We start from the raw sequence: 26,828 nt of genomic DNA, 5'->3' as shown, positions 1-26,828 counted from the left end.
TGCAACCTGCTGTTTACACAGAGAATATGGTCAGCGGATGATGTTCAGAGGGGAATAGTGAAGAAATGAGAACTGGTGAGATTTTGTCAGAAATTCTTCGTTAAAATCTCTCATCGCTACCAGAACTTGACAGTGTGGCAATTTGGTAATCTTTGGTAGAAAGCATCCTCTGTTGCCTCCATAGTATAGTTCTTCCTGCCTTTACTTCTGAGGATTACCGGACATCACTTCTACTGTTTTCTTCTATGATACACCTATTGTCCAACATCTGTATAGGCTGATCTGAAAAAATTTTTTCCACTCTGGGACTGTCATGTCCAAAGAAATATGCAAGCACTAACTTACCTCCTTTTAAGTTCTATTTTCACACATACTACCTTATGCTAACCATAGAGGAACAACTTAGGAAAGAATATTTTTGTCAATGAATAGAAATGAAAAATGAGATACAAAGAGTTAAATGACTAACCTAAATTCACTTAACTAAGAGTCTCTAATTTCTGACATCAGGCTTTTCCCATAAGGACCTTTCCATTGCTTGAATATCGTAACCACCTGGGGAGCTATAACAACTACTTTCCCAGGGTTCTGCTCCCGAGACCCTACTATAATTGGTCTGGGGGGTGCACCTTTAACATGGAAATTTTCACAAGCTCCTCTGGGGATTCTAATGAGTGGTCAAGACTGAGACCACTGCACTGGAATTTGATGATACTGCTTCTTGCATCTCAATGTATTTTTGGAGATACCTGCCCTCATCGCTAGTTCAAAGGCTCTAGGAATGAAAGTATCCCAAGGTGAAAGCAAGCATTCCCACGATGCTTCAGGCTGCTTGGTCTGTCTTGTTGACAGCAAACAAATGCCAGGAAGCCTCCGCTCACTATTGCAGGGTACACTGGTCTGAAGGAATTCTTTTCCTGTAACATAAACATTTCCTTATGGGGATTGGATTTTGCCATTAAGGTGCTGTTGCCCACAACCAGATGTATTGGTTTGTTCTCTGCCAAACTTTTTATTTGCCATTCTATAGTGATGGACAGAGAACAGTGGATCATCAGTACATTTTCCCATGATTGTCTATGATTATGAATAAATAATTGTAATTATTAAAAATGTACCACACATACTTCAGAGTTTGAATTTAAATCTCAAGTTATAGAGAAAGAACAATTTTATATCATATAATGGAGGCAATGTAATATAAAACAAAGGATAATGAATGCGGAATCAGAGGACTCAGTTCAAGTCTTTGGGACACAGCCTAACTGTACTATAAATAGCCACACTTAGTGAGCACTCGCTGTGCACCAGGCACTGTTAGAGAGTCTCAGTGTTATGAGGTATGTTCTGTGATTATTCTCATCTTACAGATGAGAGAACTGGGACACAAAGAGGTTAAGAAACTTTCCCAAGGTCACACTACTGGTAAATTGCAGGGTCTTGGCAATATACATTCAGAATTTACACTGTTACCAATCTCTCATATTCCATGTGTGATTTTTAGGTAAATTACTTAGCTTCCCTTGGTCTTGGTTTTCTCATGTGTAAAACAGAGTAATAACAATGCCCAGCTCATTGGGTTCATATACAACTATGGAATTTGGTGTTCAGTAAATATTGGTTGATAAGTGAAAAAACAATAATATTGAATTGATTAAAAAAATACAGATTAAGAGGTGCAAACAACTAAGCACAAAATAAACAAACTACAAAAATATATTATACAACAGGGAATTTAGCCAATAATTTATAATAACTATAAATGGAATATAACCTTTAAAAATTGTGAATCACTATCATTGTACGTGTGAAACTTACATAATATTGTACATCAACTATATCTCAATAAAAAATAAACAAAAGAACCAATAGGGCATATACTTTGTAAACTGTATTATACAGTTATTCTGTATCATACAAGAATAAACTTATTATTTGTGGCACAAAGATATGCAATAGAGTTAAAACTTAAAATCATAATATAACCACTCATCACTACTCATAAAATAAAAAGCTTTTTAAAATATGCACAAGAGTTTAATAATCTTTCCAGTGATAAAAATATAACTGTAGAAATGAAGTTAATAGAAGTTTCTATTTTATTTCTGCGTAGTTGAAGAAGCATTCTATAATCTGAAAGCTTCATCTTTATTATTGCCAGGAAATTAAGCCATTAAAAAGAGAGTATTGGATCTTAGCCAGCTGAACTATCCAAAGACAAAATGGCCAGCAGAACATGTAAGGGTTACATTTAATTTTTTTTTAATTAAGTGCTGGTTACTATTGAAGGAAAGCTTCTGAAACATTCTCATACAAATCTCTGTAGGAAAAAGAGGCAGAGTGATTGTGAGATCTGGCACCAAGGGCTAGAATCAAAGCCTCAGAAATTCTTCTGGGCTAGAGGCAACCATTGCCAGCTATTGCCTTCACAAAAAGGGATGAATTACATACTAGCTTAGTGAGAGATGTAGAAACAAGAACCAAATTAAACATTTTGGTGTCAGACTCTTTTGAAGAAGAAATTTCAGCCAGTGATACTGCATTATTTCTTCCATTTAAAAATTATTCTTTATTATAAGAAATCATTTCCAATTTTCTTTAATTGGACATGTGCTTCTATTATTTCCTTAGCAGCTTGGAGTTTTCTAGAGCCTCTATATATTTACACGTTATTCCATAAAGCACCATCCTATAACACTCTGTTTTCTGGTTGAAGGAATTGGACACTGACTTGTTCCCTGAAGCATGGCAACTGCCTCTCGACATGTCTGTTAAGGGTTATCACCTCCTGGAACCCATCTGAGCTCCTCAGGGCCTCTTACATAACAAATACTCAAGATGCATTTGCTGAACTGACTAAGAAGCAGTCAATCAAAATCTTAGAAATGAAGTAAATGCTCATGTATTCCGGTACCAAAATCAATAAAACTCTTTTGTACTGATAGTGTAGCTAAAGACTATTTCTTAAAGTACCTTAAATTATTTTTCTTAACCACTAATCCATGAATCAGTGAGGAGGATAATGTGTAATTACAAAATAACTAATAACCAACATCCTGAAAGAGCAAGTAATTTCTTAGAAATAATTTGATCTCATATTTTTATATTTATTACGTTTAGTACTTCTTTTTGCTCTTGTTTGCTAAGTTGCTTCAGTCATGTCCAGTTCTTTGTGACCCCATGGACTGTAACCTGCCAGGCTCCTCTGTCCATAGGATTCTCCAGGCAAGAATACTGGAGTGGGTTGCTGTTTTCTCCTCCAGGGGATTTTCCCAACCCAGGGATCGAACCCACACCTTTTATGTCTCCTGCATCGGCAGGCGGGTTCTTCACCACTAGCGCCACCTGGGAAGTTCTTTTTGCTCTTATTTGTGCCTTAAAACTAGATATCCTTGTAGCCTATTTATTTTATGAACTGTAGTTTGTCCTTCTTAATCCTCTACCTCTCTCTTGCCCCTCCCCCTTAATTCTCCCCACTGGTCACTGCTGCTGCTGCTAAGTCACTTCAGTCGTGTCTGACTCTGTGTGATCCCATAGACGGCAGCCCACCAGGCTCCCCCGTCCCTGGGATTCTCCAGGTAAGAACACTGGAGTGGGTTGCCATTTCCTTTTCCAATGCATGAAAGTGAAAAGTGAAAGGGAAGTCGCTCAGTCGTGTCCGACTCCTAGTGACCCCATGGACTGCAACCTACCAGGCTCCTCTGTCCATGGGATTTTCCAGGCAAGAGTACTGGAGTGGGGTGCCATCACCTTCTCTGCCACTGGTCACTACTAATTTGTTTTTCTTTACCTCTGTGACTCTGTTTCTATTTTTTATTTATATTCAGTAGTTTTTTTCTAGATTCCACACATAAATGATACCATACAGTAAAAAAAAAAAAAAACTAGATATGATTTTTTGAGGGGTGATATTTTGTTCTCTTAAAACCAGACTATCACAAGGATGAGATGAAACAAGATGAGATCACAAATTAAGGCAGTGGTCATAGAGGTGGAGTAGAGGGAAAACATTTGTAATGCTACAGGAGATAAAATCACTAAGGCTTAAAGAGGGAGATAAAGAGGACTAGGAAATGTACATGATTCTGGCTGGGCAAGTAAATGCAAGAATGGTGATCTGCTACTAATCAAGAGAAATAATAAGGGAGGGAGAAGAGGTTTGGGGGCAACATAATGAGTTCATTTGGGGATATCTTAGATATGAGGTACCTTAGCATCAGATTTTATTTTGGGGGGCTAAAAAATCACTGCAGATGGTGATTGCAGCCATGAAATTAAAAGATGCTTACTCCTTGGAAGGAAAGTTATGACCAACCTAGAAAAGGAAATGGCAACCCACTCCAGTGTTCTTGCCTGGAGAATCCCAGGGATGGCGGAGCCTGATGGGCTGTCATCTCTGGGGTCACACAGGGTTGGACACAACTGAAGTGACTTAGCAGACAGCATATTAAAAAGCAGAGACATTACTTTTCCAACAAAGGTCCGTCTAGTCAAAGCTATGGTTTTTCCAGTAGTCATGTATGGATGTGAGAGTTGGACTGAAGAAAGCTGAGCACCAAAGAATTGACGCTTTTGAACTGTGGTGCTGGAGAAACCTCTTGAGAGTCCCTTGGACTGCAAGGAGATCCAACCAGTCCATCCTAAAGGAGATCAGTCCTGAGTATTCATTGGAAGGACTGTTGCTAAAGCTGAAACTCCAACACTTTGGCCACCTCATGCGAAGAGTTGACTCATTGGAAAAGACTCTGATGCTGGGTGGGATTGGGGGCAGGTGGGAAAGGGGACAACAGAGGATGAGATGGCTGGATGGCATCACCAACTCGACGGACATGAGTTTGGGTAAACTCTGGGAGTTGGTGAAGGACAGGGAGGCCTGGCGTGCTGTGATTGATAGGATCACAAAGAGTTGGACACGACTGAGTGACTGAACTGAGCTGAACCTTATTACACAGCTGGAAATGTGCATTTGGAATTCAGAAAACAGTCTGGTTAGAGATGAGGCTTTAGGAATTATTGGCATGTGGGCTAATGAAAACCATAGTAATGGACGATGTCTCCCAGAGAAAGCTGGGCAGAGAATACTGAATGAAGAAGTTATTGCTAAGGAAAGAGGCAGAGGGGCACTTGGAAAGGTAAGAGGAAAACCATGGAATCATAGGAGAGCAGAGCCGATATGAGTTCAAGTAAGATAAGGACTGAAAAAAGTAATCACTGAATCTGAGAATTCGGAAGTCATTGATAACTTTAGAATGTACCATTTCAGTTGAATAGCTGGAGCAAAGTCACATTTGCAGACTGGATAACCCACTTTGATACAAATCAGAAAATAGCACTCTAAAGATTAGATTAAAAGGGACCAGAAAGTTGTCCAGCTCTCCCGTTCCATCTTTTCAGCTCTTACTATATGATGGTAACAGATGATCTTTCACTAGACTGATATAATTGAGCAGCCCCAGGTTTTCTTGCTGTTCCTCTACTTAATAATATCTCTGGCTTTGGAGATAATTGTGTTTAGAATTTAAAAGTTTCCTCCTGCTCTGAAGGCTTCCTTCTGGGGTGAGGCAGTAAAGTAAATCTGAAAGAACTGAGAACTTTATCTTTTATTATTCCAACTGTCTATCCTTCCTTCTGGCTTTTCATCAGACTTTAGTCCAGGACTCTATACAAAAGAGGGACTAACTGAACAGTTATTGAATGATTAGTATATGGAGCCAACAAAGAAGCTTATCACCCTCAAATTCCAAATTTGTGTCAATTAGTCTTTGAAGGCAAGACAAGCTAAGAATGTTCAGAGATTAATATACCACCCCACTCCCCACAAAATAAGACAAGGCTGGATCACCTTACATGGAGTTCTGTAATATTCTGTGGCTTTTGATGTGGCTATTCCAGACCATGTCTTGTAGTAATCACTAAATGAGACTGATTTAATTGATCTGAAAATACAAAATAAAACCAGGCAGTGAGTAGCATGCAAACTTGCTTTTTAAAATTATTTTATCAGAGTGGACTCTTACAGATATTTTGTTATAAGCCATTAGTGTGTGTGCGCATGTGCTAAGTCACTGCAACTGTGACTATGCACCTCTATGGACTGTAACCTGCCAGGCTCCTCTGTCCATGAGATTCTCCAGGCAAGAATACTGCAGTGGGCCATCACACCCTCCTCCATGGAATCTTCACTATCCAGGAATTGAACCCACGCCTCTTTATGGGCACCACATTCCTGTACTGGCCGGTGGGTTCTTCACCACTAGTGCCACCTGGGAAGCCCCCACAAAACATTAGGCTGATCTGCAAATTCTAGCATGGTTATTTCTAACAAATGAATCTAACATAATTTTCCACTAATACATGCAAATCACAAAAAAGATCTGCCCACACCAGTTTTCAAGAATAAGTATAAATGTGCATCCATGTGTATATTATAAAAAGAAAAAAATGTAGGTTTAAGATAACTGCCTTTCGTGACTAACAGTAAAAAGAACTTTAAATAAAGCATCACAGCTGTATATTTTATCTTTCTACAATAAACAACTTTCTTACATTTCTATGCTGAATTTTAGTAAAATCACCTTTATTTCTTTTTTATTACGAGGAGACAAGAAACACCAGAATTGAGATTAGTTTAATTTTTATACAGAAATCTGATCACTTCCAAAGAGGGAAAATAAACAACTCTTGTCTAATATTACTGCCAGCACATTTCCTTCCTCTGTGCTAATGTTACCAAATCCTAATGGAAGCGCAAAGACTGCTACAAAGGGTTAAACAGGAATTATGAAACGGTCTCTTACTCTCAGATAACTGCATTTCTGCTTTTTTTCCTACAAACATTTCGAATGCAGGGATTCTCAATACTCTATAAACAAAACACTACTTTCAGATAATTTTTTAGATGTGTGAAATCATCAATTAACTGGCTTAAATGGATGCTTAAACATCAAATGTAAAAGACCTTAGGTCTGTTTTAAACTCCTAGCTCTGGAGGAAGAAGCAAATTTTTAGTTACAATAGGTTATTAACATTAATTTTTATAGGTAAATCATAGGTGCTTAAGTATTTGACTCAATTTTGAAAGTAATAGGGCAATACCTGAATGTGTTAATGCATTCCTTTATTTAAGTAATAATTATGGACATCTAAAATTTAAGGCTAACATTTGTCCAGTGTGCTACTGCATCTGTAATCACACTTAAGTAGAAACCTGAAACTTGGTGAAGATAAATTAATCACTACTATTATTGCTTCCAGAGCTACACTCAGTGCTTTATACTACTAAATGATATACTAAACTAACATTAATTTGCCAACAAAATGTTTCGGCATTTGGCAACGGAGGTAACAAAATGAAAGACTGCATTATATCTCCTGCATGAGAAAGCTTGTGATCAATCTGCTGTCACAGATCATTTAGCAGACAACAATGACCCAAGAGGAAGGAAACTGTCAACATACTGTCTAGCGAAAAAAAATACACCATCTTCAGGCACAATCGTCTCCATTGTTTTCTGTCTGTTTGACGACGACCCATGACCCTCTCCCTTCCCAATGGTGTCCTGTTCAATTTCAAGCTGTTAGCCTTCAGGGGTTTTCTCTTCTTCCCCTAGAATAATTTAAAATATTACCCTAAAAGGTATAACTTTAGTATAGTGTGAATATACAAAACAGAATGCCTTGAACACTTGGGAATATCTGTACCTTCAACTCTATAAAGGAAATAACCCCTTAAAATAAGAGAACAATAATTATTTACTATTATTATTCAGATAAACTACTAATGGATAGATACAACATAAAAATACCTGTGTTTATAGTTTCAACCAGTAACAGGAATTTATTGAGTATTATTTTTGGCACTAAGAATATGAAAAAGTAGAAGACATTATTTTAAACTGAACATCAGGATTTATTATCCTGTTGGGAAAATAAGATATATACCTCAACGATTAAGTAGAATAGCTTTATATATTAACATAATAAATGGTCACATCATTTAACAGACATTTGGAGACTATAGTGAAAAACCTGTCTTTGGCAGTGGCAATAAGGAAGAAAGTTGGAGGAAGGAGCTGTAACTTTATTTTGGAGCCACTTGGGAAAGAGTCACTTGGATATAGACCTGGGACAAAGGAAGGAGGCATTTTAGGCCAGGGAAACAGTATTAACAAGAGCTTAGATGGCAAGGAGTGTGGTGTGTTCATGCCTACATAGAGAGGATGCTGGGGGAAGAGGTGATAGTAACAAGATAACTGACCAGAGGGAAAAGTTCCAATTTCAGAAGAATTGGCATTTAATTAAAAGATAGGTGAAATGAGGCAATGATAGGTCTTCAAATTTAGGCAGAGAATGGATAGAGTTGATTCAGTGATCTTGATTTATTAGGTGATAGAGAGTAATCAGAAGTTCTCAAATGAGGCAAGTAAACTAAGAAATCAGTGTTTGAGCAAGAGTTTTCTCTAGCACTAGCATGCAGAGTAGATTATATGAGAGATTAAATGCAAGGGGACCAGTTAGGAAATAAATTCAGTAACTTAGGCAAGAGATCCTGAGAGCCAATACTAGGGTGGGAGCAAAGATTACAAAGGGGAGGAGATGAATTTACGAGAATGCTAAAGAACTGACTGAATCAGCTGCCTGATAGAGTGTGAAAAGTAAAGGTATTTGAGGGTCACATATTCTTCTAAAACCCAGAAGGCCAGTTATTTTTGCTATTAATAGAAACTGTCTAGAGAAACTGAAGTAAAATATGAGTTTAATTTTAAACATGGGTTGTAGGTGATGACCTCTAGGAGTGTGATTGAGAAATTGGGACTGGAAATAAGAGATTTAGGTCAAATCAACATAAAATTTGATAGATGACACCATTAGGGAAAACAAACTCCAAAAGAATAAGTGTTTAGAAAAGAAAGGGCAGAAACCAATTCACAATTAAGGGCCAGGGGGTGGAGAGTGAAGGAAACCAAAAGGATCATTAAAGGAAGAGAATCATGATAGCCCTATTTCATGCAAGCAACACCCCAGCCATTGCCAAAGCCTAATGACTAAATCCTTAAATATCTCTGGATAGGGAATGGAAAATGGTACAGCTTCTTTGTAAGACAGCATGGTGGTTTCTTACAAAACTAAACATACTCTTCCTACACAATGCAGCAATAACACTCCTTGGTATTTACCCAAAGGAGCTGGAAACTTATGTGCACACAGAATCTTATACACAGATGTTTAGAGCAGCTTTATTCATAATTGCCAAAATGTAGAAGCAACCAAGATGCCATCAATGGGTGAATGGATAAGTTAAGTGGTGTATATTCGGACAATGGAATATTATTCAGCACTAAAAAGAAATTAGGTAATAAGCCATGAGGACTTTTTTGATGGCTCACTGCTTGCCAATGTAGAAGATACTGGTTTGATCCCTGGGTCGGAAAGATCTCCCGGAGAAGGAAGTGGCAACCTACTCCAGTATTCCTGCCTGGGAAATCCCATGGACAGAGGAGCCTGGCAGGCTACAGTCCACGGGGTCGAAAAAGAGTCAGACACAACTAGCAACTAAAACAACAACAACAACAAAGAAATCATGAAGAGTCATGTAGTATCATGACTAAGAGCACAGGCTCTGGGATTAGCTGGCTTGGGTTAAAACATGGTGGCACCATTACTGATTAGCTGTATGACTCTGAACAAGTTACCTAATAACCTCTTCATGTGTTCAGAGACAGAATTTTCTCCAGTGGTGGTTGTGAACATTCAGTGAAAGGAGGCATGAAAAGAGTCAAGGAGGGCTTCAGCACCCCTCAGCACTCAGTGTCAGCTGGGCTCCTCATTGCCTTGCATAAGTACCTCATCATTCTTCTCCTGCAAACTCTAAATAGCTGTCATTCTGCCTTGCACACACGTGCTTAGTCACTCCGGTCATATCCGATGGCTCTACCTTGGTCTCTCCCTCCTCCAGGTTATTATGTCTCTGCTTGAAAGCCACAGTAGGTTATCTACTTCTATAGGATGGCATCTAAAAACTTTTACATAGAATTCGAGGCGGTTCATCATCTGGCCATTTCCAACCTTTTCTCCCATCATTCATCCTCACATCCACAGGCTCCATTCACATGGAACTGTTTCCTGACGATCCTAAGTGTACCACAGGCTTACACATCCATGTCTGTACAAGCAGTTCTATTAGAGACTCTTTTGCCCCCTGAGCCTATCAAAGTCATACTCATTACGATTCAGGTCCAATAAAAATAATACATACATGAAGGTTGTCACACTGGATATTGTGGTTGCCTTCCCAATAGCTGTTCCATTCTTCTCCCATTCTTCTCCCACATGCCCTGTGGTCTGATGTGGGGACTGGATCTTACCCCGGCTCTAAATCAGGACCTCAGTGATAAGAGGAATCTGACCTAAATAGCTCCAATAATAGTACAGTTTATTCTAGCTTACTAGTGTGTCCTGGTCTCTGAGACTGTTGATCCTCTTTGTTCTTCTTCAAGACTGCCTTGTTATTTTAAACCTTTTGCATTTCTAGATACATTTTAGACCACCTTATCAATTGCCAGAAAAAAAAGAAATAAGGCTGCTGAGATTTTGACTGAGAGTGAACTGAATCTACAATTTGGGAAGAATTGATACTGTAACAATATTGAGTCTTTTCTAAGTGGTAAACATTGTATATCTCTATTTCTTTAGGTATGGAAAAAAATCCTCCCATATATATTTTGTGATTTTCAGTATAAATGTCTTACTCATCTTTTGTTACATTTTGATGCTGTTGTAATGGTATTTTTAAAGTTTCATTTTTATGTTGATAAAAATAGTTAATTTTTTAATATTCATCTTCTAGCTAAGATCCTTGCTAGATTTACTTACTAATTTTCAAACTTTCAAGTTTGTATATTATTTTGGATTTCAATATGTATGTAATTGTATTATCTGTGAATACAAATGGTTTACTGTATTCTTTCCAAATTTTATAACTTTTGTTTTTCTTCCCTCATTGCATTGGCTAGGACTTCAGTACAGTGTTAGATAGAAACAGTAATAATGTGGATATTTGCCTTGCTCCTAAACTCAGGAGAAAAGGATTAAACATTTCACATTTAAGTGTGAGGTTAGCTGTTAGATTTCTGTTCAATTCAGTTCAGTCACTCAGTCATGTGCAACACTTTGTGACCTCATGGACTGCAGCACACCAGGCTTCCCAGTCCATCACCAACTCCTGGTGCTTACTCAAACTCACGTCCATCGAGTTGGAGATGCCATCCAACTGTCGTCCTCTGTCATCCCCTTCTCCTCCTGCCTTCAATCTTCAAAGCATCAGGGTCTTTTCCAATGAGTCAGTTCTTTGCATCAGGTGGCCAAAGTATTGAAGCTTCAGCTTCGGCATCAGTCCTTCCAATGAACATTCAGGACTGATTTCCCTTAGGATTAACTGGTTTGATTTCTGTAGATTCCCTTTATTGAAATAAGGAAAGTCTCTTCTATTCCTAGTTTAGTGAGAATTTTTATCATGAATGAGTATTAATGATTTTTCTAGATTAAGACAGATAATTCTATGTTTTTATTTTTCTTTTATTTGGCTAACTGAGTTACATGGATTGATTTTCAAATTTTAAACCAATCTGGCTTTCCTGAAACAAAGCTCACTTAGTCATCATGTACTATCCCTTCTTTATATATCAGTGGGTTTAATTTGCTAATATTTTGGTTAGGATTTATACATTTCAGGTTTATGAGACTACTGACCTATAATTTTCCTTTCTTGTAATGAATTCTGATTTTAGAATCAGAGTTTCGAAGTTTGGTGACATATTCACTGTCTCTATTTACTGGAAGAGTTTGAATGCCTTTTTAAAAAAGATTTTATTTGAAGTAACTTTAGATTTAGTAGAGTTGTAAAGTTAGTCGAATACCTTTAAAATTAGCCTTGTTAAAGTATAATTGACATTCAATAAAATGTACAAGTGTTAAGAGCACAGATTGATGAGTTTTTATAAAAGCATGCCCCTGCATAACCATAAGCCCAAACAAGTTACAGAATGTTTTCACTAGTCCTGAAAGCTCCCGACTGCCCCTTCCCGGTTAAGCTCCCTTGACACTTTGGGTTATCACTGATCCAGTTCTCTATCACCATAGATGAGTTTTGCCTGTCCTAGACTTCATACAAATTGAACTCTACAGCATGTACTCTTTTATTACTGAGTTTTTTTTTTCCCCTCAACATAATGCCTATATTCCTATTCCATGTTGTTGCATGTATCAACAATTTTATTGCTGAGAGTATTCAGTTTATAAATACAACATAATTTATTTATATATGCAACTGCTGAATATACAATATTGACTACTGATGGAAATTTTAGTTGTTTTCAGTTTGGGATATTACAAATAATCTGCTATGAACATTTCTGTACAAGCCTTTTGTTAATATATACTTTTATTTCTTTTAGGTAAATACTTAGGAGTGGGTTAGAGGGCAGGTGAACCTTAGACATGACAAGAAACTGCTAAACTGTGTTCTGAACTGGCTGTGGGCAGTCAATAGGCATAGCGACATAAGAGCACTACAGTACAATCACAGCTTCATCAATAACTGGGATTGTTAGTTTAAGCCAGTAGTGTGATCTTCCAATCTCCCCCATCTTAATATGTCACTGTGGTACCCATCCAGTTCAAATCACAATCTATTACTAATCCTTGATTCCACTTTTTCTCTTGCCCCAAAAAGGTCAAGCTAAAGCCTTGAATCCAGCCATTTCATCCACTTATCTCCCACTCCACATTTACCCCCTTAGCCCTAGCCCAAACCACGCGTCTTTCCCCTGGTCTACTAAAGTAACCAAATAATTCTTTTTGTTTCCACCTTAGATCCTTCACAGTTGGTCCCCCAGGAGGCAGTTAAAGTGGTCCTTTTAAAATGTAAATCTGATTACACCTTTCTCTTCTTAAAAGCTGTCCAGTTGTGTCCCAATTCCCACTGCAAGATTAATAAAACGCAAATTCCTTACCTAGTTTATAAAGCCCTGTCTACATCTCTTACTCCACCCCTACCCATCTCTTCTTCCCTCTTGCTGTGTTCCAACTGCAGTGGGCTTCTTTCTGATCCTCTAACACATCTGTGTGCATGCTCAGTTCCGACCAACTTTGGCAACCCCATGGACTATAGCCCACCAGGCTCCTCTGTCCATAGGATTCTTTAGGCAAGACTACTACTCGAACGGGTTGCCATTTCCTCCTCAGGGGATCTTCCTGACCCAGATCGAACTGGTGCCTCCTGCACCTCCTGCATTGTCAGGCAGATTCTTTACCACTTGAGCCACCTAGGAAGCCCTCCAACACACCTTGCTCACATCCAATACTCAATTAGTCAATACCCTAGCTATTCCCTCTGCCTAGAATCTCACTGTAGGTACTTATAGGTATAAGACATTATTCTCTCCCAACTTTTCACTTCTTTTTTTCCCTTTCAATGTCATGAATCTTGATTTTCCAAGAAAATAACAAATGCAAGTTGATCTCACCATGGTTCTTGAGTCATTTCTGAACACAGTTCTAGTGAACTCTTTCTTCCAGGCTCCAGATTTTATAGTCCTATGATCAGTGCTGGATCCTCATGGTGCTGTCTGGTTACCCTGCTGCCTGTCTGATGAGGGACTCAGCGCCCCAAAGAACCAAAGGGCCAAAGTTTCCTCCCTGTAACAGGGTCTCCCCTTCTTCCTGCTCCTGCCTGAGACAAATGCCACCATTGCTACTGGCTGGGCTTCATCTCAGTGCTGGGGGACAGACAAGGCCAATGCTCTTGCTGTCATGTTCCAATTAACCATTTTATCAGTTGCTCTGGGTCTTCTCATTCTGAGGTTCTAACACTTCCAGGCAGAGAGCCCCTTGGTATAACATTGTCTCACGTTCTGGGACAGAGTCCAGATCTGAGTGTTCCTTTTGATTTCAGTCTTTTGGGAACATTTTACTATTATTAATCCACTAAGAGGATCCTTGTTTTGGAGCATGTACAGTATAAAACCAAGACAGAATAAGTATTATTTCAGCAGTAGTAAATTGGCTATTTTCTATGTAGAAACAGTCTGATTGACTATTAAAATAAGGCTGATGGCAAATGTTAGAGAACCTAAAAGCTGCAGAACCTACACCTGTCCAAGTGTTCAAGGTCACACTCTCAGGTGGTCTCCCAAGGGTACAATGGCTGCAACCTAACTCTCACCATTTTGCTCCAAGACTTATTCTTTCCCTAAACTGCTTGGATTTTTATGATATATAATGGTCGGGCTATAATGTAGACAATGGTCTTGTTTTTCCTTTTCAGAAATAAAAAATAAAAGACTAGGCAACTATAGAACAGTCTGCTGGACTCTGTGGGAGAGGGAGAGGGTGGGATGATTTGGGAGAATGGCATTGAAACATGTATAATATCATATATGAAATGAACTGCCAGTTCAGGAACAATGCAGGATACAGGATGCTTGGGGCTGGTGCACTGGGATGACCCAGAGGGATGGTATGGGGAGGGAGGTGGGAGGGGGGTTCAGGATGGGGAACACATGTACACCTGTGGTGGATTCATGCTGATGTATGGCAAAACCAACACAATATTATAAAGTAATTAACCTCCAATTAAAATAAATAAATTTATATTAAAAAAAGTCTAGGCAACTAATATAGCTACATTCAATTTTAATGAAATAGTCTAGAAAGAACTCAAGATTTTCACATTCTTCTTGAAAAAAATCATTTTTAAAAGGTATTGGAAGGGAAGATATATTTAAATGAAATCATTTTTCTAAGTCAAAAAATGAAAATACAATTTAAGTCAATAGTTCTTTTAGTGTATAAATTGGCATAGAACTGTGTAAAGGAAAACTTACCTGTTAAGTTTATCTTGCTCTTTTGGTGACTCAGAACCATCATCTTTTGCTATAAAGAAAAATATGAAAAGATTCTGGTTTACTTAAGGAAGACTGAATATATGGCCCTATGTGCATTCTTTCCAAAGCCCTAATAAGATGGTAAGAAAGGAATAAAAATAAGGTGTTTGGAGAAGGAAATCGCAACCCACTCCAGTATTCTTGCCTGGAGTATACCCATGGACAGAGGAACCTGGCAGGCTACAGTCCATGGGGTTGGGGGAAAAAATAAAGGTGTAAAACCTCAAGAAGAGCAAAAGAAAGATGGCAAGAAAAATGTTCAAGATAGAAAGCAGATGTCAAGTGGTAACCATCTTAACAGGTCATAGAAATTTGAAACCTAATGACATGATGAGAGAAGGCCAATAAAAAGCAAGCAGATTTACCCTTCAGAGCTTGAGAAACAACTTAGGAATTGGAGGTACTAGATACCTCTGAAAGGTGAAATGTATAGTGTAGATACCAAAGACATAGCCTTCATCCTATGCAACCAGACGACCACTGCTGCCTAGGCAGGAGGGAAGATACCTTATTCTGGAGAGACTGACCCAGAGAGATTCAGGGGACAGTAGAATAAGAATATGGTAAGGGACTGATGACAGAGAATAAATCAAATAGATCATATTGAATAAGCAATATTCCTTACTCTCTCTCCTTGTCCGGTTCCTAGAGTGTAAGTAGTTAACCTTTCTCTCTTCAGGCATATGACTGGAGGATTCATCTCAGAATAAACAGTTAAGCCTAGCTAATGGTAAGGTCAGATCCTCAGTGAATAATCCTATAATGAAACAAAACCATCAGCGAGTCTAGTCTGTATCCAAAATTTCCAGTCTTTTCAATGAATGATTGTCATTCATCATTTCATTCATCATTCAGTGAATGATTTTCATGTATCATACAGATGCACAGTTAAAGATGGGTAGATAATTGAGTAAAGTCCTTATTGTGAATGATAACAACGAGAACAGGAAGAAAATAGGATACGAGAAACATACTTTTCTGGAAGTCCAAAACTAAAGAATTAGAGTTCAAGATTCAAAAAGCCTATGAAATGCTCTACATGATGAATGAGGAGGGAAAAAAATGTAATTATATCAAGAAGTATTATCAAGAAATTTCAGACCACTGGGAATAAAGAGAAGATTTTAAAAGCTTCCACTGAAAATAAATCACATGTGGAGAAGCAGACATCTGAATGTAAGCAGACTTCTTAAGGGTAATACTGGAAAGTAGTCTTTACAATTCTGAAAGAAAACTATTTTCAAACTAAAGTGTAACCAAATTATGAACATATGAGAGTGGAGTGAATACACTGTTAGGCATGTAAAGTAATGAAAGGTTTAGTGCTCCTGTACTAGGAAGCTCCTGGCAGAAGTGTTTCAACAAAATGAAGGAGCAAACCAACCAGGAGGAAAAGGCAAGATCACGCAAGAGCTCCCATTCAATAGGTGGGCAGAAAGGTCTTCCCAGGATTCCTGTGAGAGAACTGCCAGTTCAGAACTGGAAGAGGAGGATGAATGAGTGCCTCAGCAAAGGTGTTTCCCAGGGGGAAAACCAAACTGAATACCAAAACTGTTCTTCGCAGTTTTGTCAGAAAGTTTGGGGGAAGAATAAATGGTAGATATTCTTCCAAAACACAAACCAAAATAAATCCAAAAAACAAAACCAAGGGAATAAAAATACAGGCCATTTGTCCATGAAAATAAAAGTCAGTCAGGGCTCATCTGTGAAAAATATTTACTAAGTCATATGAACATAAATGAATGATACTAGGAGAATGGGGGAGAGAAAATGTGAGTGGAAATGGCACCATAAAATTTCAATCTTTATCTTTCAGAAGAGGCCCATGAGTCATATCTAAACTGAAAATCCTAGAATTTTAGTATGGAATTCACTTAGAAATACACTGGTAATTCCAAAAGAAACAGCTAAATGTGTTGAAAGCTGTTGGTACCTTGTGGGGGGTGGGGGCACCTTTTAGTTATGGATGGTGGGGCTTATAAATCCTTAAAAACTGTATTTCCTTAAAAACTGATTTGGATTATTTGTCCTTTAAAGCTATGAACAAATACTTCTTTGACAGAAAATAGATACTTAAGATCTTTAGTAAAACTGCTTTAAAACTTGGCTTAAAAGTTATTAGACTATCTGGTGCAATGAAGTACAAACAGGAAAAACGAGGTTTGTAACCCCAGCAAACAGATCCACATACGCTATCCCTGTTAATGTCAGAATTTTTACACTGCCTGACACCTGTAGATATCAGATCTATCTGTGATAATACTGTAATCATCAACAACAAAATTATGGTTGAACGATGGTACTAAAGCTCATGTTCCTTAATTAGTAAGTTATCCTATGGACCAAATTCCTTCTTCCTGATATTCAGAAAGAATATTTTTCCAGAGGAAATGGAATTCTTCTAGGAATACTCAGCCACCAATACTCCCTTTGAAGAAAAAAAACACCTGAAATTCTGAGACATCATCTGCTTCAGCTGTAGAAACAAGTTTCTTTAAAACCTGTTCTATTGTAATGAGGACTTTAAAAAGAACAGTGAACAAATGGAGAAGTTAACTGAAGAAGAATCAAATGCTTATCACATCTTCCTCACTGTAAGCAGAATGGGATGTATTTGCACAATTTTTTTTTTTAAGTACTACATAGTGCTCTCTTTGGCAGCACATATACTAAAATTGGAATGATTCAGAGAAGATTGGCATGGCCCCTGCGCAAGGATGACATGCAATTTTGTGAAGCATTCCTTATTTTTGAGAACACCAGAGAACTCCTGACTCCAGGGTACATTAATCGACAGGAGCTCATCAAACGCCTCCATACCTACACTGAAACCAAGCACTGCCCAAGGGCCAACAAGTTCCAGAGGAACACATACCATGCAAATTCTCCAGCAACACAGGAACACAGCCCTGAGCTTCAATATACAGGCTGCCCAAAGTCTTTCCAAATCCATTGACATCTCATAACTCATTATTAGACACGTTATTGCACTCAAGAGAGAAGAAATCCAGCTCCACCCACCAGAACACCAACACAAGCTTCCCTAACCAGGAAACCTTGACAAGCCACCCGTACAACCCCACCCACAGTGAGGAAACTCCACAATAAAGAAAACTCCACAAACTGCCAAAATACAGAAAGGCCACCCCAAACACAGCAATATAAACAGGATGAAGAGGCAGAGGAATACCCAGCAGGTAAAGGAACAGGATAAATGCCCACCAAATCAAACAAAAGAGGAAGAGATAGGGAATCTACCTGATAAAAAATTCCAAATAATGATAGTGAAAATGATCCAAAATCTTGAAATCAAAATGGAATCACAGATAAATAGCCTGGACACACGGATTGAGAAGATGCAAGAAAGGTTTAACAAGGACCTAGAAGAAATTAAAAAGAGTCAGTATATAATGAATAATGCAATAAATGAGATCAAAAACACTCTGGAGGGAACAAACAGCAGAATAACAGAGGCAGAAGATAGGATTAGTGAAGTAGAAGATAGAATGGTAGAAATAAATGAATCAGAGAGGAAAAAAGAAAAACGAATTAAAAGAAATGAGGACAATCTCAGAGACCTCCAGGACAACGTTAAACACCCCAACATTCGAATTACAGGAGTCCCAGAAGAAGAAGACAAAAAGAAAGACCATGAGAAAATACTTGAGGAGATAATAGTTGAAAACTTCCCTAAAATGGGGAAGGAAATAATCACCCAAGTAAAAGAAACCCAGAGTCCCAAACAGGATAAACCCAAGGCAAAATGCCCCAAGACACATATTAATCAAATTAACAAAGATCAAACACAAAGAACAAATATTAAAAGCAACAAGAGAAAAACAACAAATGACACACAAGGGGATTCCCATAAGGATAACAGCTGATCTTTCAAAAGAAACTCTTCAGGCCAGGAGGGAATGGCAGGACATACCTAAAGTGATGAAAGAAAATAACCTACAGCCCAGATTACTGTACCCAGCAAGGATCTCATTCAAATATGAAGGAGAAATCAAAAGCTTTACAGACAAGCAAAAGCTGAGAGAATTCAGCACCACCAAACCAGCTCTCCAACAAATGCTAAAGGATCTTCTCTAGACAGGAAACACAAAAAGGGTGTATAAACTCGAACCTAAAACAATAAAGTAAATGGCAATGGAATCATACTTATCAATAATTACCTTAAATGTAAATGGGTTGAATGCCCCAACCAAAAGACAAAGACTGGCTGAATGGATACAAAAATAAGACCCCTATATATGTTGTCTACAAGAGACCCACCTCAAAACAGGGGACACATACAGACTGAAAGTGAAGGGCTGGAAAAAGATATTCCATGCAAATAGAGACCAAAAGAAAGCAGGAGTAGCAATACTCATATCAGATAAAATAGACATTAAAACAAAGGCTGTGAAAAGAGACAAAGAAGGACACTACATAATGATCAAAGGATCAATCCAAGAAGAAGATATAACAACTATAAATATATATGCACCCAATATAGGAGCACCGCAATATATAAGACAAATGCTAACAATATGAAAGGGAAAATTAACAATAACACAATAATAGTGGGAGACTTTAATATCCCACTCACACCTATGGATAGATCAACTAAACAGAAAATTAACAAGGAAACACAAACTTTAAATAATACAATAGACCAGTTAGACCTAATTGATATCTATAAGGCCATTTCACACCAAAACAATGAATTTCATGTTTTTCTCAAGCGAACACGGAAACTTCTCCAGGACAGATCACATCCTGGGCCATAAATCTAGCCTTGGTAAATACAAAAAAAATTGAAATCATTCCAAGCATCTTTTCTGACCACAATGCAGTAAGATTAGATCTCAATTACAGGAGAAAAACTATAAAAAATTTCAACATATGGAGGCTGAACAAGACACTGCTGAATAACCAACAAATCACAGAAGAAATCAAAAAAGAGACAAAATATGCATAGAAATGAATGAAAATGAAAACACAACCCCAAACCTGTGGGACACTGTAAAAGCAGTGCTAAGGGGAAGGTTCATAGCAATACAGGCACACCTCAAGAAACAAGAAAAAAGTCAAATAAATAACCTAACTCTACACTTAAAGCAACTAGAAAAGGTAGAAATGAAGAACCCCAGGATTAGTAGAAGGAAAGAAATCTTAAAAATTAGGGCGGAAATAAATGCAAAAAAAACACAAAAGAGACCATAGCAAAACCCAACAAAGCCAAAAGCTGGTTCTTTGAAAGGATAAATAAAATTCACAAACCATTAGCTAGACTCATCAAGAAACAAAGGGAGAAAAATCAAATCAATAAAGTTAGAAATGAAAATGGAGAGATCACAACAGACAACACAGAAATACAAAGGATCATAAGAGACTACTATCAGCAATTATATGCCAATAAAATGGACAACTTGGAAGAAATTGACAAATTCGTAGAAAAGTACAACTTTCTAAAACTGAACCAGGAAGAAACAGAAAATCTTAACAGACCCATCACAAGCACAGAAATTGAAACTGTAATCAGAAATCTTCCAGCAAACAAAAGCCCAGGTCCAGACAGCTTCACAGCTGAATTCTACCAAAAATTTAGAGAAGAGCTAACACCTATCCTACTCAAACTCTTCCAGAAAATTGCAGAGGAAGGTAAACTTCCAAACTCATTCTATGAGGCCACCATCACCCTAATACCAAAACCTGACAAAGATGCCACAAGAAAAGAAAACTACAGGCCAATATCACTGATGAACTTAGATGCAAAAATCCTTAACAAAATTCTAGCAATCAAAATCCAACAACACATTAAAAAGATCATACACCATGACCAAGTGGGCTTTATCCCAGGGATGCAAGGATTCTTCAATATTTGCAAATCAATGTAATACACCACATTAACAAATTGAAAAATAAAAGCCTTATGATTATCTCAATAGATGCAGAGAAGGCCTTTGACAAAATTCAACATCCATTTATGATAAAAACTCTCCAGAAAGCAGGAAGAGAAGGAACATACCTCAACATAATAAAAGCTATATATGGCAAACCCACAGCAAACATTATCCTCAATGGTGAAAAATTGAAAGCATTTCCCCGAAAGTTAGGAACAAGACAAGGGTGTCGACTTTCACCACTACTATCCAACATAGTTTTGGAAGTTTTGGCCACAGCAATCAGAGCAGAAAAAGAAATAAAAGGAATCCAAGTTGGAAAAGAAGAAGTAAATCTCTCACTGTTTGCAGATGACATGATCCTCTACATAGAAAACCCTAAAGACTCCACCAGAAAATTACTAGAGCTAATCAATGAATATAGTAAAGTTTCAGGATATAAAATCAACACACAGAAATCCCTTGCATTCCTATACACTAATAATGAGAAAATAGAGAAATTAAGGAAACAATTCCATTCACCATTGCAACAAAAAGAATAAAATACTTAGGAATATATCTACCTACAAATTCAAAAGCAGAGACATTACTTTGCCGACTAAGGTCCGCCTAGTCAAGGCTATGGTTTTTCCTGTGGTCATATATGGATGTGAGAGTTGGACTGTGAAGAAGGCTGAGCACCGAAGAATTGATGCTTTTGAAGTGTGGTGTTGGAGAAGACTCTTGAGAGTCCCTTGGACTGCAAGGAGATCAGCCCTGGGTTTTCTTTGGAGGGAATGATGCTGAAGCTGAAACTCCAGCACTTTGGCCACCTCATGTGAAGAGTTGACTCATTGGAAAAGACTCTGATGCTGGGAGGGATTGGGGGCAGGAGGAGAAGGGGACGACCGAGGATGAGATGGCTGGATGGCATCACAGACTCGATGGACGTGAGTCTGAGTGAACTCCAGGAGTTGGTGATGGACAGGGAGGCCTGGCGCACTGCGTTCATGGGGTCACAAAGAGTCAGATAAGACTGAGCGACTGAACTGAAATGAAAGAAACTAGAGACCTATATATAGAAAACTATAAACCACTGGTGAAAGAAATCAAAGAGGACACTAATAGATGGAGAAATATACCATGTTCATGGATCAGAAGAAACAATATAGTGAAAGTGAGTATATTACCCAAAGCATTCTATAGATTCAATGCAATCCCTATCAAGCTACCAATGGTATTTTTCACAGAGCTAGAACAAATAATTTCACAATTTGTATGGAAATACAAAAAACCTCGAATAGCCAAAGCAATCTTGAGAAAGAAGAATGGAATTGGAGGAATCAACCTGCCTGACTTCAGGCTCTACTACAAAGCCACAGTCATCAAGACAGTATGGTACTAGCACAAAGACAGAAATACAGATCAATGGAACAAAATAGAAAGCCCAGAGATAAATCCACACACCTATGGACACCTTATCTTTGACAAAGGAGGCAAGAATATACAATGGTGAAAAGACAATCTCTTTAACAAGTGGTGCTGGGAAAATTGGTCAACCACTTGTAAAAGAATGAAACTAGAACACTTTCTAACACCATACACAAAAATAAACTCAAAATGGATTAAAGATCTAAACGTAAGACCAGAAACTATAAAACTTCTAGAGAAGAACATAGGCAAAACACTCTCTGGCATAAATCACAGCAGGATCCTCTATGACCCACCTCCCAGAATTCTGGAAATAAAAGCAAAAATAAACAAATGGGACCTAATTAAAATTAAAAGCTTCTGCACAACAAAGGAAACTATAAGCAAGGTGAAAAGACAGCCTTCAGAATGGGAGAAAATAATAGCAAATGAAGCAACTGACAAAGAACTAATCTCAAAAATATACAAGCAACTCCTGCAGCTCAATTCCAGAAAAATAAATGACCCAATCAAAAAAGGGGCCAAAGAACTAAATAGACATTTCTCCAAAGAAGACATACAGATGGATAAAAAACACATGAAAAGATGCCTAACATCACTCATTATCAGAGAAATGCAAATCAGAACCACAATGAGGTACCATTTCATGCCAGTCACAATGGCTGCTATCCAAAAGTCTACAGGCAATAAATGCTGGAGAGGGTGTGGAGAAAAGGGAACCCTCTTATACTGTTGGTGGGAATGCAAACTAGTATAGCCACTATGGAGAACAGTGTGGAGACTCCTTAAAAAACTGGAAATTGAACTGCCTTATGACCCAGCCATTCCACTACTGGACATACACACCGAGGAAACCAGAATTGAAAGAGACACATGTACCCCAATGTACATCGCAGCACTGTTTGTAATAGCCAGGACATGGAAGCAACCTAGATGTCCATCAACAGATGAATGGATAAGAAAGCTGTGGTACATATACACAATGGAGTATTACTCAGCCATTAAAAAGAATACATTTGAATCGGTTCTAATGAGGTGGATGAAACTGGAGCCTATTTTACAGAGTGAAGTAAGCCAGAAAGAAAAACACCAATACACTATGCTAACATGTATATATGGAATTTAGAAAGATGGTAACGATAACCCTGTACACGAGACAGCAAAAGAGACACAGATGTATAGAACAGTCTTTTGGACTCTGTGGGAGAGGGAGAGGGTGGGATGATTTGGGAGAATGGCATTGAAACATGTATAATATCATATATGAAACAAATCGCCAGTCCAGGTTCAGTGCATGATACAGGATGCTTGGGGCTGGTGCACTGGGATGTTCCAGAGGGACAGTATGCAGAGGGAAGTGGAAGGGGGGTTCAGGATGGGGAACACGTGTACACCTGTGGCAGATTCATTTTGATGTATGGCAAAACCAATACACTATTGTAATTAGCCTCCAATTAAAGTAAACAAATTTATATTAAAAAATAAATAAAAACAATGTTTCATTGAGAAAAAATAAAATAAAGTACTTCATAATGTGAATTAGTAGTATAATCTCCCTAATATTTCTATAATTCTTCTCTATTCTTATATTTTGGCTGTCAGTAATTATAGTTTATTCAGATAGCATCTGAAACTTAGTAGAATGACTCTCCTTTAACAAAAGCTAAAGCAAGAGGATATGATGGCTGGATGGCATCACCGACTCCATGGACGTGAGTCTGAGTGAACTCCAGGAGTTGGTGATGGACAGGGAGGCCTGGCGTGCTGTGATTCATGGGATCGCAAAGAGTCGGACAAGACTGAGCAAATGAACAACTGAACTGAACTGAACTGAAAGGAGTATACCTAGCTAAGAGAAAAATTATTACCTTAGGTTTGGCTACGATTATTTATTTTTATATTCTTATACATTTTATTTCAACCAAAGATTTTTTAAAATTATATGAACTCTATGCTTTGAATAGGGCTTCCCAGGTGGCTCAGTGGTAAAGAATTCATCTGCCAACGCAGGAGACACAGGAGATGCCGGTTTGATCCCTGGGTTGGGAAGATCTCCTCCCCTGGAGGAGCAAATAGCTACCCACTTCAGTATTCTTGCCTGGGAAATCCCATGAACAGAGAAGTCTGGTGGGTTATACCCCACAGGGTTGTAAAGAATCGGACACAACTGAGTGACTGAGTATGCATGCATGCATGCTTTAAATATCAAAATAAACATGCTAAAAAAAACAATTTGACCATATTACCACACAGAAATAAAAATCCACTGCGACAAAGCGAAAAAAAAAAGATAAGATGTATGAGCTTACAGCAGTTCCTCATTATTAGCAGGAGATACCCTCCAAGGCTCCCAGTGGTGCTTAAAAACATGGACAGTATGAAACCCTGTATACATTATACTATGTTTTTTTCCCGATACATACATACTTATGATGAAGTTTAATTTGTAACAGGCACAGTAAGAGGTTAACAAGAATAATTAATAATAAGATGGAACAATTGTAACAACATACTACAAGAAAAGTTATGTGAATGTGGTCTCTTTCTCTCTCAAAATACCTTGGACAAATTTAATATCTTGTTTCCATCTTAACTAAGCACTTATGCTTTGTGGCCATATCTTTTACACTTTGAGGTATGACAGCAAAATTAGCATGGATTTCTTTCTCCTTCACAATTTCATGGATAGAAGATTTGTTCTTACTGTAAATCGTAGCAACCTCAGATATGAGATTTTTTTCTTACTAAGTCAAGAACTTTCACTTAAAGGAAGCAAGCACTTTATGGCTTCTCTTGACATGTGTGAATGGCCAGCAGCACTACTCTTGTGCTTTGGGGTCATGATTAAGTAAGGGTCACTTGATCAGAAGCACTAAGATACCTCAGATATCAGACAGTTCATTTGATAACACAGATGGCTACTAAGTGACTAACGGGTGAGAGATACTGAACAAAGAGATGATCATTCACACGCTGGGCAGGATGAAGCTGGATGGCAAGAGATTTCATCATGCTACTCAGAACAATGCACAATTGAAAACTCATGAATCATTTACTTATGGAATTTTCCATTTAATACTTTTAGATGGCTAAAAATGGAAAGTGAAATGGTAGATAAGGGGGGACCACTATATATGAAATCCCTTTGTAACAAATTAGAAAGTCTCTAATTTACTCAGAATCTAGGAGGCAACACAGTTATTTTATACATTGTCTTCTTCCAGACCTCCAAGTTTCCATAAACACACTGAAATATAACTTGGGAGGCACTTGAAAAATCCCCTTGTCCAACTCCTGACACTGGGCAAAATATTCTTTGACAACATCCCTGAAAATCAAGTCATTAAGCTCTGCCAAATGAACGAAAGCTATGAAAGCATACCTTTGGTGATAGGGAGATTACCACCTGTCAACACTGTCTTGCCCATTCGTAAGTGACTTGAATGGTTAGAAAATCTTTCCTTGTGTTTGGTCGGCTGGGACCTGCTGGATGGACTTTCCCCTGAGGGATGCTGCAAATGCAACATCTAGGAAGATTAGCTAACCTAACTGACTGTAACTGATTGCCCAAACTGGAATGAAGGGAGTGAAGGGAGAACTCAACATGATTACCCCAGGACTGCTCCAGGCAGTTTGGTATGTGTGAGCACCAAACTATAAGTAAGGGGGTCAGAGTCCAGGCCACAAGAAGAGGCTGCCGAGACATGGGAAGGTCATTGGGATCTCCAAAAGTTGGGTTTGAGCTCACAGCTTGTGCATTCTTGTCAATCCACCAAGGCAAAGACCTAGCTCTTCAGGCACACAGCAGATGGTAGGCAAACTCTGGGGAATGAGAGGCACTGGCATGTCTACATACCAAATGGGAGTCTTAGGCTTAGGATAACAAAATTAATTCCAGACCACTGATTATGAGAGAAAAAAAAAAAGTTCCTGGTGTATTCAAGGTATGTTCTGACACAAAATAGGGTGAAGCCTGTATACCGTGGACATCAGTGACTACAACCTACCAGTTCTGGGGAAGATATGACTGACTTGTAGCTTCAATATTAGTCTGATATTAGTATCCTGGAACAATGGAGAAGAAATTTCCCTTTTCTATAGGCAATCCCTTCAGATATTTGAAAACAGATTTTACAACTGCCTTTTAGCTTTCCTTCTGTTAGCTAAGTGTACAGTTTCTTCAGCACAGGAAATGTGAGGCTCCAAGTTGAGCATGCTTGGAGGGCACAACAAACCAGAGTCAGGAAAGCTATCATCTTACACATGCTTGGTAAATTATTATTATTATTAATTAATTATTATTCACATCAGGCTTCTGTTCAAAGAGTTTTCTGATAGTTTTTCATAGACTAATGTTCTGCCATGAAGTCAGGTCTCTTCTCTTCTGTACTTGGAAATTTAATTCTTTGATCCCAAATGGATGACTTTATGCTCATTGCATTAAATTGGAGGTTTGCATTGCATTATCCCATTGGAGGGGCAATGGGAATATCCAGGTTGGCTCTCTGGCCTTGTAGCTTAGCTCCGTGTGGCCTTGGGCTAATCCTTTTACCTTGATCCTCAGCTTCCTCACTGAGGAAGAGGC

The 26,828-nt window shown here is 38.2% G+C and overlaps 1 protein-coding gene and 1 non-coding gene across 4 annotated transcripts in view; one reads left to right on the top strand and one right to left on the bottom strand.

The window, feature by feature from the left end:
- UBE2U (ubiquitin conjugating enzyme E2 U) overlaps positions 1 to 26,828 on the bottom strand; it is a 78,589-nt gene that overhangs the window by 29,303 nt on the left and 22,458 nt on the right. For all 3 annotated transcript variants that reach the window (XM_069593617.1, XM_069593610.1, XM_069593626.1), the window contains 2 exons: positions 14,883 to 14,931; positions 5,848 to 5,936 (listed from right to left, as the gene is read on the bottom strand). In XM_069593617.1, coding sequence (XP_069449718.1) covers positions 5,848 to 5,936; positions 14,883 to 14,931 — 138 coding nt within the window. The remainder of the gene's footprint in view (positions 1 to 5,847; positions 5,937 to 14,882; positions 14,932 to 26,828) is intronic.
- Positions 17,588 to 17,694, top strand: LOC138431350 (U6 spliceosomal RNA). Its single transcript, XR_011253621.1, has one exon. It is a non-coding gene; the product is annotated as a U6 spliceosomal RNA (small nuclear RNA).

This window comes from Ovis canadensis, chromosome 1 (genome assembly GCF_042477335.2).
Source record: "Ovis canadensis isolate MfBH-ARS-UI-01 breed Bighorn chromosome 1, ARS-UI_OviCan_v2, whole genome shotgun sequence".
NCBI lineage: Eukaryota > Metazoa > Chordata > Mammalia > Artiodactyla > Bovidae > Ovis > Ovis canadensis.
The sequence above is the reverse complement of the archived record's forward strand: the minus strand, read 5'-3'. Positions and strand labels throughout refer to the sequence as shown.